The 13,409-nt window shown below is 59.5% G+C and overlaps 1 protein-coding gene across 2 annotated transcripts in view; it reads right to left on the reverse strand.

The window, feature by feature from the left end:
• The window catches only part of SGTA (small glutamine rich tetratricopeptide repeat containing alpha), an 18,448-nt gene extending 7,619 nt beyond the window's left edge, over positions 1-10,829 (reverse strand). For both annotated transcript variants that reach the window (XM_008063616.2, XM_008063615.2), the window contains exons 1-4: positions 10,769-10,829; positions 2,232-2,369; positions 1,135-1,241; positions 863-947 (exon numbers count right to left, since the gene is read on the reverse strand). In XM_008063616.2, the coding sequence (XP_008061807.1) occupies positions 863-947; positions 1,135-1,241; positions 2,232-2,331 (292 nt within the window). In that variant the 5' untranslated portion in view covers positions 2,332-2,369; positions 10,769-10,829. The remainder of the gene's footprint in view (positions 1-862; positions 948-1,134; positions 1,242-2,231; positions 2,370-10,768) is intronic.
• Positions 10,830-13,409: the final 2,580 nt, after the last annotated feature.

A 13,409-nucleotide genomic window follows, 5' to 3' on the forward strand; every position in this document is an offset into this window, starting at 1 on the left:
CGCAGCCTTGACCCGCTGGGCTCCGGCGATGCTTCCACCTCAGCCTTCCGAGTAGCCGGAACTACAGGTGCGCGCGACCACGCCCGGCTGGTTTTTGATTGATTGTAGAGATGAGGTCTCAGCCAAGTTGCCCAGGCAGGTCGCGAACCCGCGGGCTCAGGCGATCCACTCACCTCAGCCTCAGCCTCCCAAAGGCGCGGGATGACGGGCTGAGCCACCCAGCCCGGCTTCAGTGGTTCTTAATGTATTCAGAGTCGTGCAGCCATCACCCCACCCAGTTCCAGAACATTCCCTTCACACTCAAACCCATCCCCCCCCGCAGTTCCCAGCACCCACAAATCCACGTCCTGTCTCTGTGGACTGGCCTTCCGTGTCTGGGTTTCACAGAGCGTGACATCCTCGAGGTCCATCCACCCTGCGGCCTGTGTCAGAACCTCCGTCCTTTCGTGGCTGAGTCCTGGCCCACATGTGTACGGGCCACACTGTGTCTAAGTGATTTTCCCTTTAGCCTCGTGTGAGTAACACTGCTGTGAACGTTCGTGGACAAGTTTTGGTACAAATGTTTTTCCAGTTCTCCTGAGCCTGGTCTGGGCGTGCTGGGCGACATGGAGACTGTGACCCCGTGAGGAGCCGACAGCTGTCCCCATAGCAACTGCTCCGCTGGACACTCCCAGCAGCCATGGGCGAGTGCCTGGTCTCTCCACATCTGTGCATCCGAATCCTCACAAGTGCCCCCACCAGGTCCCATCCCCAAAGGCCAGCCTGCCACCCTCAGAGCACCTCCCTCGGCGGCCAGAGCCCCAGGGAGCAGCTAGCCTCTGCGAGGGACTCCCGGCCCCATGGGGACACGGCCTCCACTCACCTTCAGTCTTCAGGCGCTCTGCCTCTGCCGAGTCCTCCTCGGAAGGCGGGGTTTGCACAGGGCTCCTCAGGTCCGGTGGCACCTCCTGGCCCGAGGCAAAGGTGACCTGCTGTCCTCTCCTCCCGCCAGGCACCCCCTCACCCCACCCTTCCTCAGGCCACCACAGAGAGCGCCAGGCTCCAAGGGCCGCGGCCCTGAGAGGGTGAGCACCACGTGGTGCCCCTGGGGGCGGGTACCCAGGCTCGGGGGCGCCAGGGAGGCCAGGGGCTCACCTTGCCCGCGGCGGCGGCCTCGAATATCTCCGGCAGCGTCTGAGGAAGCGCAAGGTCGTGGTCCTCCAATGTCACCCCGAAGGCGGTCTCTAGGCACTGGATGGCAACTGGGCAGAGGCCACCCACTCAGCATAGCCCCCAGCCGTCTTGGGCCTCGGGCGGTGGTCACCTCCCTTCCGACCGTGCTTGGCTACAAGAGCTCAGGACAGGTGGACACCATGCGCGCCCCTGGGGCTCCGAGTGTGAGCGCTCCTCGTCCCCAGAAGGACAAGACTGACGACACTCCTTGTGCTCTGGAGAGCAGGGGAGGCCGTGGGCGGAGACCTTGGGCCTCTCTGTGGGGCTTCCATGGTGGGGTGGCCTGGCAGAGGGGCGCGGGGTACTCGCCTGGCCTAGAGGAGCCCGGGGTGAGTGCCCTGGAGGCCATCAGACCTCCCAGGGAGCTGGGCCGAGTCTGGGGCCCAAAGTCAGCCCTAGCGAGAGTTAAGGCTCAAGGTCACCCAGGCCTAAGGCTAGTCCTGCATGATGAGGTTATGGCCGGGGCCGGGCCGTCACGGGGAGGATGGGACATGTCCAGAGAGCCTGGTCCCCGGCTCGCCCCTTGTGGACTCCGCAGTCCGGGGAGCCCTGGGGGGCCTCCCCGCTCCTCTGTCCACCTCGACTCCACCCAGCCCAGGCACGTCCCCACAGCTGTCCCTGAGCCGCAGGTGAGGCACGGGTGGGCACAGCAGGGCAGGACCCTGGCGGTGGTGCTGCTGAACCAAACGGGGTAGATGGCGGCCGCCACCCTGGATGATACGGCCAAGCCCAGGGCAGGACACGCCGAATGCCAGAGGTTCTGGGACTTGGGGGCAGGGATGCCCCACGACTGGCCACAAGCACACGCTGGGGGCTGGGACAACATTCTGGAACCACCCCTTGGCAGAAGGCAGCTCGGCCTCAAGAGAGACGGCAGGGGCAGCAACACAGGGGACCAGCAGCCGTGAGAGCTCAGCCTGGCGCCAGCCAGGCGCTGTGTGGCTCTGGGCAGGCGCCTGCCCCTCTCTGGACTCAGTGTCCCCTGCCGTGGCCCGCGGGGAGTGGGGGCGCCCGCGTACCTTCCAGGCTCTCCTGGGCGTCGGCCGAGAGCCCCCCGTTCCGGAGCTGGTCGTGCAGGAACTGGATGATGGCGAAGGCCAGGCGCTTCCTGTTGTCCATCTTGAGCCGGGAGGAGGCGGCGCCCAGGGTCTCAGGATCTGTGGGGCCACGTCGGGGGCCTGAGAACTGGGGCGTGAGTCCCCGCCCCCACCAGTCCCACCTTCCCCACCCCAGATCCCCCGACCGGTGCCCAGGCTCACAGGCCCCACCGAGCCCACGTGAGCCGCCTAAGACTGGCAGCTACTCTCCGTGTTATGCCCCTTTCTCAGGTGAGGACGCTGAGGTTCAGGAGTCCACATCTGCCTGTGTGCACGGTCACAAAGCGGCGAGGCCAGCGGAGGCCACCAGGTCCCCGAGGACCCGCTTCCTGCTCCCCGGGTGCTCTGCCTGGGGTCTCCACCTGTGTTCCCGGCACAGAGGGGGTGGAGGCCAGAGACGCTGCTCAGCACCCGGCAGCGCCCAGCATGCCCACCCAGGGAGGCATCAGCCAGCCTCTATGAGAACGGACGGGGCCAGCTGTACCTCTCCCACTGCTTCACAGGACCCACTCCAAGAGACCTTCGAGAATGGCCTCTTTCTTCCACACTCCCTGTTCCCAGAACCCAGCAGGTGCTGCGCTCGGCCCGTGGCCTCTGGGCCCCGCAGAGCTCCACAGGGTGCTGGATGGAGACCCAGAGCCTCTTCTGGAGTCGGGAGCTGCAGCCTCGGCCAGGCCTTGCTTCGGCACAGGCCTTCTGGGCTGGTGTCCCGGGTGCCTGGGCCGACACGGAGGACCCTGGCCACGGTGACCTTTGCGGTGCCAGCAGGAAGCCCAGCTGTGTGCCGTGCCGGCCGCCGGCGGGGCAGGTGCCATCGGAGGTGGAGACGGGGCCGCTGTTCGGTTGTCTCGCAGTGTCACCTCGCGCAAGCTGGGCTTCACTGAGCCCCAGCCTCCCCCGGAGGCTAGCGGGGACCACTGGGTGTTTTGATGCAACAGCCACGAGGGGCAGCAGCGCTGCCTGGAACAGCTGCCCGGAGCCTCCCGGGGGACCCGGCTTGGACCCTCCCACGGTCTTTACAGCTGTGAGCGAATCGAGAGGAGGTCCTCAGGGCGGCCTGATGTGGCGACGGGCATCCCTCTAAGAGGGACATTGGACACGCACGGGACGGTGCCAAGGACACTGGCAGCACCAGAAGCTGGAGAGGCGGGGGACCGCCCCTCACGCCCCTGCCCATCTCGGCCGTCCGGCCCCTAGAACGAGAGGCTCTAGCTGGCCGTTTTCAGCCACCAGACCGTGGTGGTCCACCGGCAGACCCAGCCCTTGGGCGAGGGGGGAGGCCAGGGCGGCCGCGGGTCCCCATCACGGCAGCGCGACGAGGCCCGTGAGCTCAGGAGCTGGTTTGGTCTCAGAGCGCCCGGGGCCCTGGCACAGGCTGCCAGCCTCCGTGTGGCCCACAGTCGCCACGCCCGTAGCACGGGGATAGCCATCGTGGCTGCCGTTGGGATGAATGCGCTCAGCCTGGTGCCCGGCAGACTGTCGCCCCGCAGTCCCTAGGGAAGCCACCTGGCATGGACCCGAGCCGGCCGCTTCTGCTGTGTGACCTCAGGGAAGCGCCTCGACTCTCCTGAGCCGCGGTTCCCTCCTGTCCCCTGAGGGAGGGGAAGGCTGTCCCAGCAGGGTGGGAGTGAGGGGCAGAAGACACTGTGCACGGGGGCTGACCCTGCAGTGTTGCAGGGCTGTGCCCACGGACCTGGGTGGGAGCCCGCTCGGGCTGTTCCAGAAACACCCCCCGCCACGAGGAGCGGGGCCTTATGTCCCCTTCGGTAGCAACTCCCTGGCCTCCTGCCTCCACCTGCTCCCTCCAGGCCGGCTGGGCAGCCCCTTTCTGGCCCTGCCCAGGGCCTCAAGTTTCCCCAGGGGGCCCTGACCCCCACCTGTTTCCATGCTGGGCTGGCACGCGGAGAGGGAAGGGCTTTCCGCGTGGGTGCCCCGCGCAGCCCACACACAGGGGTGATCTGTTTTGCTAGTGACCTGTGCCCTGGGCGCCCAGGCAGGTAAGGAAGGGGGAGACCGCAGGAGGACGCTGCTTGGGCTGCAGCTGAATTCTGGGGGAGATCAGAAGCACGCGTGGGTTGGACAGGGCCCGGCAAGGAGCTGCCAGCTTCGAGGTGGACGTGGAGGAACCATGGCCTGAGTGAATTTCATATCTTCTGCTTACGCCAGTGGCTTCACAATTACGTGTGACTCTTCTGCGCTTTGTGTATGGATCCAATTTTCAACAAAATGATGAACACCTCAAAGAAATTCTGGCCCAGACCCGGGAAGGTCACTGTCCTTTTGGGCCAGCGAGGACAGCAGCAGCACCGGCTCTGCCTGCACTCTACTCCCAGCTGTGCCCCAGTGGCCGCCTGTGCACACGCAGGCACACTTGAGGCCAGGAGTTCAAGATTAGCCTAGGCAACATAGCGAGACTCCATCTCTATTTAATTTTTTAAAAAAGAAATAAAAAGAGGGGGTAGAACTTGGACACGCGGAGAATGCCATGTAGACAAGAAGGTAGAGATGGGGGTGACGCTTCCACCAGAGAGGGACCACCGAGGGTCGCCAGCCCCCCAGAGCTAGGAGAGGCCTGGATAGGTCTCCCTCAGCCTTAGGACTCAGCCCTGCCCCGACCCTGGACTTCCAGCCTCCAGATCCGCCAACACACCTTTGTTGCACCCCGTCTGTGGGGCTTTATTAAGGGAGCTGCGGAAAACAGGACACACGCCCACGAGGCAGGATCGCGAGGAACCACCTCTGTACTCCTCACTCCCACAGGAGGGCTGGCCCCGTTTTCAGATGGTAGACTCGGGCAGAGGGGCCTGGTAATGTGCCTGGGGCGAGTGGCCCTGAGGACAACATGGCAGTGACAGACTGTGCATCACACACTGTGCGGGGATCCCAAGGCCAGCAGCCAGAGGGTGGCTCCTTCCACAAGAAAACAAGGCTTCGAGGCCAGGTACAGAGACGCACGCCTGTCATCCCAGCGATTCGGGAGGCCAAGGCGGGAGGATTGCTTGACAAAAGAATTTAAAGACCAGTCTGGGTAACATAGTGAGACCTCGTCTCTCTAAAAAAAAAAATCAGAAAATTAGCCAGGCGCAATGCCCGCAGTCCCAGCTACTTGGGAGGCTGAAGCAGGAGGATCACCTGAGCCCAGGAGGTCGAGGCTGCGGTGGCCATGAGCACACCACTGCACTCCAGCCTGGGTAACAGAGTGAGACCCCGACTTAAGGGGAAAAAAAAAAAGAAAACACGGCTTCAAGTCATCCCTATAGAAACATCCATTTGGCGTGTCTGGGTATCTGATGGCCCAAGAGACACAGGTCAGCACATGTGCGTGCACTTCGGACCACGGCCACTGTGTGCATGGGGTCTTGGGCAGAGCACCAGGAGTGCTGAGGACATGCGATGGCCCCGTCTGTGGCTTCTTGCCTCCCGCAGGCCCCGAACACAAACCGAGTCCACACCTGCACACACGGCCCAGAGAACTCCCGACAACAAACAGCCCCCGTGCCGCCTTCATGTCCTCCCAGACTCTAAGGGCCCCCGGGGCGTCTGTCTGCCCGCTGCCTCCTGCGCAGAATTGTGTGTGCATCTCTCTCGGATCTGATCCCTCCTTGAAGAGACTGTGTCCCCAGGGGGCACTTGGCAATGTCCAGAAAATGTTCCTGGCGTGGAGGGGATGGGGGCTAGGGATGCAAATCAGCACCCCACAGTGCCGCGAAGCCCCCGGCCCCCATCAAGGGAATGAACGACCCGGCGAACAGCCTCAGGGCCCAGCGAGGACCTGCTGATGTCAGGCACCAGGCGCCACAGCCTCAGCCGCTCTGCCTGAAGACGACCAGGTACACACGGTCGCTCCTTTAGAGGACACAGGCTTGGGACTGGCAGTGCCAGGCAGGGCTGGGACCCACAGCCCGCAGCTGCCCCACCTGCCCCTACACTCACAGGCTTGGAGTCTCAGGCTCCCTGAAATGCCTCCAGAGGGGGTGAAGAGCCAGTGCCCCTAGGGATGAGGCACGGCCCCCTCACCAAGTCACATCAACCGTCACTCACCAGGGACGAGCAAGCCACTGGCTCATGTCAGACCCCAGTTATGCCAGCGACATGGCGCCTCAGAGTCACTGTTCCGCGTGGCTAGGACACGCTGGGTGCGCCCACTGCTCTTTGTTTCCGTTTCAGGGAAAACAACATCCATTGACAATTGTCTTAAAAAGGGACCGAGAGAAGCCAGATGTAAACCCACACAGCGCAACTCCATTTCTACGAAATAGCCAGCAGAGGCAGGTCCTCAGACAGAAGACATGGTCTTGCAGGTGCCAGGGCTGGGGGGACAGAGGTTTCGTTTGGGAAGAGGAGAAAGAAGGTTCTGGAGACGGTGACGGCTGTACAACCACATAAGCTGTGCACTTAGAGATAGTTAACGGGAGACTTTTTTTTTTTTGAGTTGGAGTCTCACTCTGTCGCCCAGGCTGGAGTGCCGTGGCATGCTCATGGCCACCACAGCCTCGACCTGCTGGACTCCGGCGATCCTTCTGCCTCAGCCTTCCAAGTAGCAGGAACTACAGGCACACGCTACCATGCCCAGCTAATTTTTGATTTATTGTAGAGATGAGGTCTCGCCAAGTTGCCCGGGTTGTCTCAACCCCGTGGGCTCAGGCAAGCCTCTCCTCTCACCTCGACCTCCCAAAGTGCTGGGATTACAGTCCTGAGCCACTGCGCCTGGCCGAAGGGTAACTTTTATGTACAGTTTTTTGAAGCCACAATTAGGAAAAAAAATGCTTCTTTTTAGAGTCTGGGGCCCAAATGAGAGCCTCTGCGCCCCATTTTAAATAGGGTGGAGGATTGCGTGCAGCCCAGAGTCCGTGAGCCAAGAGCAATCTCTGCATTTCTTGTGCAGTCATGTGCTACGTGGGTCCCCAACAGACCGGATCAGGACGGCTCCCCATGCCACGCCTGGCTGAGCGACTGCAGACACGGAACGGGGCGACAGCAAGCAGCTGAAACCGGACCCGGCCGGGTCCCCCCACAGACCTAGGGGTGGGGTCACACCCATCTCAGAGGGTGTCAGGTCCACAAGGTGGCGCAGGCAAGGTCAGGGACAGGCAGCAGGGACCTGGCTTGATGCTGAGTGCTGCGGTATCCCTGAGGACCACTCCTCTGCTGGTCAGCAAGATGCGCCCGGGAGGCATGCACCTGTGTGGACGTGTGAGGACGTGTGTGTGTCGGGCACCTGCTTTCCCTCCCAGGGAACTCACACAGAATAAACAAATCTGATCCTTGGCTCTCTGGTGCCTGTCTCCCTTCCTCTTAGACTGAGCTGTGAAAACCAGAAAGGGTGGTCAGGCCCTTCTGAGGGTCCAGAAGTGACACAGGAAGTCAGACTTGGGTCTCCCGATGGCCCTGCCCCGTGCACCGCAGGGCCTTTGCACACATGGCTCCTGCTCCGGGAACGCCCCCACGGGGAACTTCTCAGTCTCGGGGTCTCAGCCCGCCCCTTTCCTCCTTGCTCCCCTGCTGAGACGGGTCCAGCAAGCACGAGGACACGCTGACTGCTCCTGGGCAGCCAGGCTCTTCTGGGCAATCCCAGCTTGTGGCGTCTAGCTGAGGGACAACATTCTCAGAGAAGGCCCGTGGTTTCCCCAACAGCGAGGGTTTTATGTGCACCCAGAACCCATGGGCCATGCCTGGTGAAAGGCTGAGGACCCAGAGGCGAGGCTGGGAGGACACTGGCCTCCTCTTTAGGGGGCTTCAGCTGAGCTCATGACTCCACACCCTACCTTCTCATCTTACCATTAAAATAACAACAAAACCAAAACACAACAGTGTGTATACCCTTCTCATGTCCCTGCCCAGAACCCATCATTCAAGGGAAAGAATGGGGCCGGCACTTTGGGAGGCTGAGACGCGAGGATTGCTTGAGGCCAGGAGTTTGAGACCAGCCTAGGCAGCACAGCGAGACCTCTCTACAAAAAAAAAAATGAGCCAGGCGTGGTGGCGCACCTGCAGTCCCCTGTAGTCCCAGCTACTTGGAGGCTGAGGCGGAAGGATCGCTTGAGGCCAGGAGTTGGAGGCTGCAGTGAGCTATGATTGCGCCACTGCCCTCCGGCTGGGGTGACAGAGTGAGACCCTGTATCCAAAACAAACAAACAAAACAATCAGAGCCACAAGACCAAGTTCCTCTGGGAGGTCATTTCTCTGGGTCTCGGTTTCCTCGGTTGGCAAGACAAAACAAACTCGTCTTGCCAACGACCACCCACCCTCATTCCTCAGCCTCTACTGGCACTTCCTGTTGAGCCAGGGTAGGGTCCGGGCAAGAACCCTGCAGAACCGAGGGAGGCTCCGGCACTTTCCCACCTGAGGCAGGGCTCGGCCCATCTGGAGTCACATGCTCTTCGAGGAAGATTTAGCTATAAACTGCGGTTCAAATCCTTGGCGCACGGGACTTCCAAGTGCCAGAGTGCCAGGTGGACGACGGCTTGTTTATTCCGGGGCCAGCAAGGGCTTCCTGGAGAGGCTGGAGAAAATCCCGCCAGCCTCGCAGGCTGTGTGCTCTCGGAGACGACTCCCCAGTGCCAGCATTTCAGCCCAAGATCAGCTGGATAAGCACAGGGGCACAGCTGTGGTCCCCAGAACCTCGTCCCAGGGAGTAGGCAGCAGCTGAATGTGGCCTCGGGTCACAAGGGTATAATACCCCGGGTCGTTTAATCCACACACACTTGGGGCGGTTATCACCATCACCCCCACTCTACACGGGGAGAAACCGAGGCTCAGAAGAATGGGGCCCCCCACAATGACGGGTGATCCTCCCTCCTGAGCCTCTGGAGCAGCTGTGACTACAGGGGCATGCCGCCACGCACGGCTCAAGTTGCCCAGGCTGGTCTTGAACTCCTGGGCTTGCCAAGCAATCCTCCCGCCTCGGCCTCCCAAAGTGCTGGGATGACAGGCATGAGCCACCATGTCCAGTCTAAGGACGGGTTCTTAAAAGCAGCATAATGGGCATTTGGGGCGGGGTTGTTCTGTGGGGTGGACCATCCTGGATCCTGCAGGGTGTAAGCAGCATCCCTGGTCTCCAACCCCTCCAAGCCAGGTGCACCCTCAAGTTATGTCCCTAGACATCGCCCAGAGTTCCCGGAAGAACAGAACTGTCCCTGGTTGAGAACCACTAATCAAGGGAGAGAAAGACACAAAACAAACAGGGTCAAAAACAAAAGGAAAAGGGAAACTGTCCGGTCTATGGGACGCACACTGCACGGCGGCTTCTGGCACCTTCTGGCACCTCACAGTGCAAACAGCCAGCCCCACGAACGCTCCAGGCCCCATTTAACCTCATAACGACCCTCGGAGGTAGATACGCTTACTACTACTATTTTTTTTTTTTTTTTGAGTCGGGGTCTCACTCCGTTGCCCAGGCTGGAGCACAGTGGCACGCTCATGGCTCATCACAGCCTCCACCTCCTGAGCGATCCTCCTGCCTCAGCCTCCGAGTAGCTGGGACGACAGGCGAATGCCACCCTGCCCAGCTAGTTTTTGCATTTTTTGTAGAGACAGGGCTCTCACTAGGTGGCCCAGGCTGGTCTTGAACTCCTGGGCTCAAGTGATCCTCCCGCCTCGGCCTCCCAAAGCGCTGGCACGGCAGGTGTGCGCCACTGTGCCAAGCCCTGCCGCTCCTGTTTTAGAAGAAGGAAGGGGCTGCTCAGAGAACCAGGTTCACAGGGCGAGAGGTGACGGGCTGGTCCTCAAGTCCAGATCTCCCCACGTCTAGCAGCACATGAAAACGAGTCTGAAAGCGGAAGAGAGGCCGGGTGCGGAGGCTCGCTCCTGGCATCTCAGCGCTTTGGGAGGCCGGAGGGGGGGGCGGGGGGGTATCGCTGGCGGCCAGGAGCTCAAGGCCAGCCTGGGCAATACAGCGAGACCCCATCTCTCCAAAAAAAGTAAAAGGATTGAGCCACACGTCGCAAGGGAGGCCGAGGCAGGAGGATCGTCTTGCGCCGGGCGCCGAGGCGCTCTGATCCTCCCAGCAGGGGCTCGGCCAACGCCCGTTTCGCAGAGGGTAAGACTGAGGCTCCGAGAAGCCAAGAGGCTGGCGAGGGCCACCCAGAGAGCGAGGGGCGGCGCCGAGACGCCTCGGGTCCCCCCAAACGGGGGCCCCCGCGTCAAAGGGACCCCGATCGCAGGCGGTGGAGAAGAACGAGGGTGGCGCTCGCCGCTTCCACTTCCCGCCGTCCCCGACACTCGCCGGCCGACCCGCACGGCCAGGGCCCGCGGCCGGGCCCGAGCCGACGAGGACCCCGGAAGGCCCGCCCGACGACGCCCGGCCTCAGTTTCCCCTACGCGCCGCCCACTCAAGAGACCCCGCGAGTCGCGGCGACCCCGGCCGCAGACCCACCTCCTCTTACGGACTCCGGAGGCCCAAGAACCCAGAGCCGCAGACCCCCAGACCCGCCTGGCTCACCGCCGAGCCCCCCACTCACCTCTCGCAGGCCACCGAGCCCCGTCCCACCGACGGCTGCGCCTGCGCACCGCGGCGCCGCCCGGCCCCGCCCCCCGTGCTCGACGCCTGCGCAGGAGGAGTCGGCTCCGGGCCGCTTCGCTTTTGCGCAGGCGCGTTCGGGAGCGAGGCTGGCGAGAAGGGAAGTGACGCAACGTAGGGGCGTGAACCAGCTGGTCGTTAGGGCAACGGACCTCGGCGACACAACGGAGGCCGGAAGCCGGGGCTGACTTGCCCTCCGGAGCGGGAATGCAGCGGTGCGTGGTGGGACGGTGGCGGACTCCGGCGTCCGGGCGAGCCGGACACGTGGTGTGTAGCTCGGCCACGTGGTGCAGCTGCGTCTGGGCACCTGGGTCTCCGAGCGTCACCAGCGGGCTATGAATGCGGGCCACTGATAACCACTCACGGTCTTTGTTCATTTATTCGTCCATCCACTCACCCACCCACTCTCCCACAAACGAATTCTTTTCATTTGGTCTGTTTGTGAGTCCCAAAGGAATTGTAATGATATTTGTAGACAGGAGGTGCCTAATATTAATTCAACAAGTACTTATTTATTTATTTTTTAGAAAGCAGGATTTATTGAGAGGACAGAAAAGCTCCCACAGTGGGAGGGGACCCGAGGGGACTGCCCAAATATTTACTGCAAACCAATCAGTGACCGCCAAAGTGTCTGCTCTCGTTATCTTGAATTGAGGGCAGATGGAGTTATCAACTCGTAAACTAGCGCATAAATAAGGAAACAAGCAATTTCACGTAATGGCAAGTACTACGAAGAAAAAATAAGGTGATGTGATTGTGATTGGGAGTTAGTTGCCTGGGAAGACCTCTCCTTAGATGTGCGTTTGAAAGATGGCAGAAGCCAAAGGAAAGGTACCCCGGGTTCACGGAACGGCGAAAATGAAGACTAGTGTGTTCAAGAAATCGTTTTTTAAAAGAAAAGAAAAAAAGAGAAAGAAATCGAGTGATATATTCCCTAGGACGACAGAGAACGGGCCACTTTACAGAATTAAAGTCGCCAGAATAGTTCTCCCAAATCATTTTCATCCTACTTAAAACACAAGCAATTAATGCGCGGGATTATCTTAATTTATTGTGCAGAAATAAAGCAGATGGGTTTTTATTTTTGCCAACTTAATTCTAGTAAAAAAATTCTGGGTGCCTTAGACCGTTCAAATTTTTTTTTTTAACCGACAATACTGGATGTGAGTCATTGTAGGTCACCGCACTGTTCCCAAACACCTGTTATTTTAAGTCAAGTATCCGTTAACTGACTTTTTTTTTTTTTTTTTTTTTGAGTTGGAGTCTCACTCTGTCCCCCAGACTGGAGGGCAGTGGCCGCTCCCGGCCACCGCAGCCTCGACCTGCTGGGCTCCGGCGATCCTTCCGCCTCAGCCTTCCGAGGAGCCGGAACGACAGGTGCACGCTACCGCGCCTGGCTAATTTTTTATTTATCGTAGAGACGAGGTATCACCAAGTTGCCCGGGTGGGTCTTGAACCCGTGAGTCCAGGCAATCCACTCGCCTCGGCCTCCCAAAGTGCTGGGATGACGTTGAGCCACCGAGCCCGACCAACTAACGGACTCTTTCTTTTTTTTAGGGTTTAGTTCCAGCTGATTTTATTTCCTTCTCAAAAAAAGTTATTTACAGAAGGTATATATCAACAATCTGACAGGCAGTGAACTTGACATCATTAGCTGGCATGACCCCCCCCATTGTTTCTGTGGCCTTGAATTTTAAGACAAATATTCTACACGGCATATACCATAGGATGGATGGCAAAAAAAAAAAAAAAGTTTAAAAACGAAAACCCTTAACAGAACTGCCTTAAAAAGGCAGATGTCCTAGTGCCTGTCACGTTATATTAAACAGACATACGCACAATCTTTTTGCTTATTATCATACAGACTTAAATGTACAAAGATGGTTCTCACTTTTCTCAATCTTTAAACACAGCAGCTATAAACCTGAACACATACGCTATCACCATGCCATGAGACTGAAACAATTACATTCAGCGACAAGTAGAAAGGATTAAATAGTCAAATACAAGCATAAAAAACACAGCACATAGTGTCGCGAACTCAAATCGGCATTTAGATAGATTCAGGGGCTTAAACGGCACGTTTTTGCTTATTAAAAAAAAAGTGCCAAAAAGATGTGGTTTACAAGTTAAAGCTACAGGATTCCTTTTTGTTGTTAGTGCCCCCGTTTCAAAGCCTCGGGACAGTGCAGTATTTCGTTTATCTGGCTCTTTATCAAACTTACTTGATTACGCCTCTGGGTGTTTTTCTGTATTTTGTTTCGACTGTGGGTCATTTAAGCGATTCACCAGATTCAGGGGCTGAAATCTGGGCAGGATGCTGGGCGGAAAATAACCTGCAACATGCGCCTGGCTTACAGCAAGCGATCGATAACGGGAGGCCCTTAGGTGGGGGAGAAAACGCGGAAAATCAGCCCCGTGCACAATTAAACGAAAAGTACTCCCTAACACGCAAGCCCGCGCTTCGGGCGGAAAAGTCCCCGCAGGAGCCGCACAGGTTTGGAGGCGTGAGCGGTGCAGGGTTTCTATGGAAACGGCCCTTCCCGGCCACCCCGGCGGCAGGTGGCGGGGATGGAGCCCGA

This window comes from Carlito syrichta, unplaced genomic scaffold, assembly GCF_000164805.1.
Source record: "Carlito syrichta isolate Samal-C Ts95f unplaced genomic scaffold, Tarsius_syrichta-2.0.1 Scaffold306953, whole genome shotgun sequence".
Classification (NCBI taxonomy): Eukaryota; Metazoa; Chordata; class Mammalia; order Primates; family Tarsiidae; genus Carlito; species Carlito syrichta.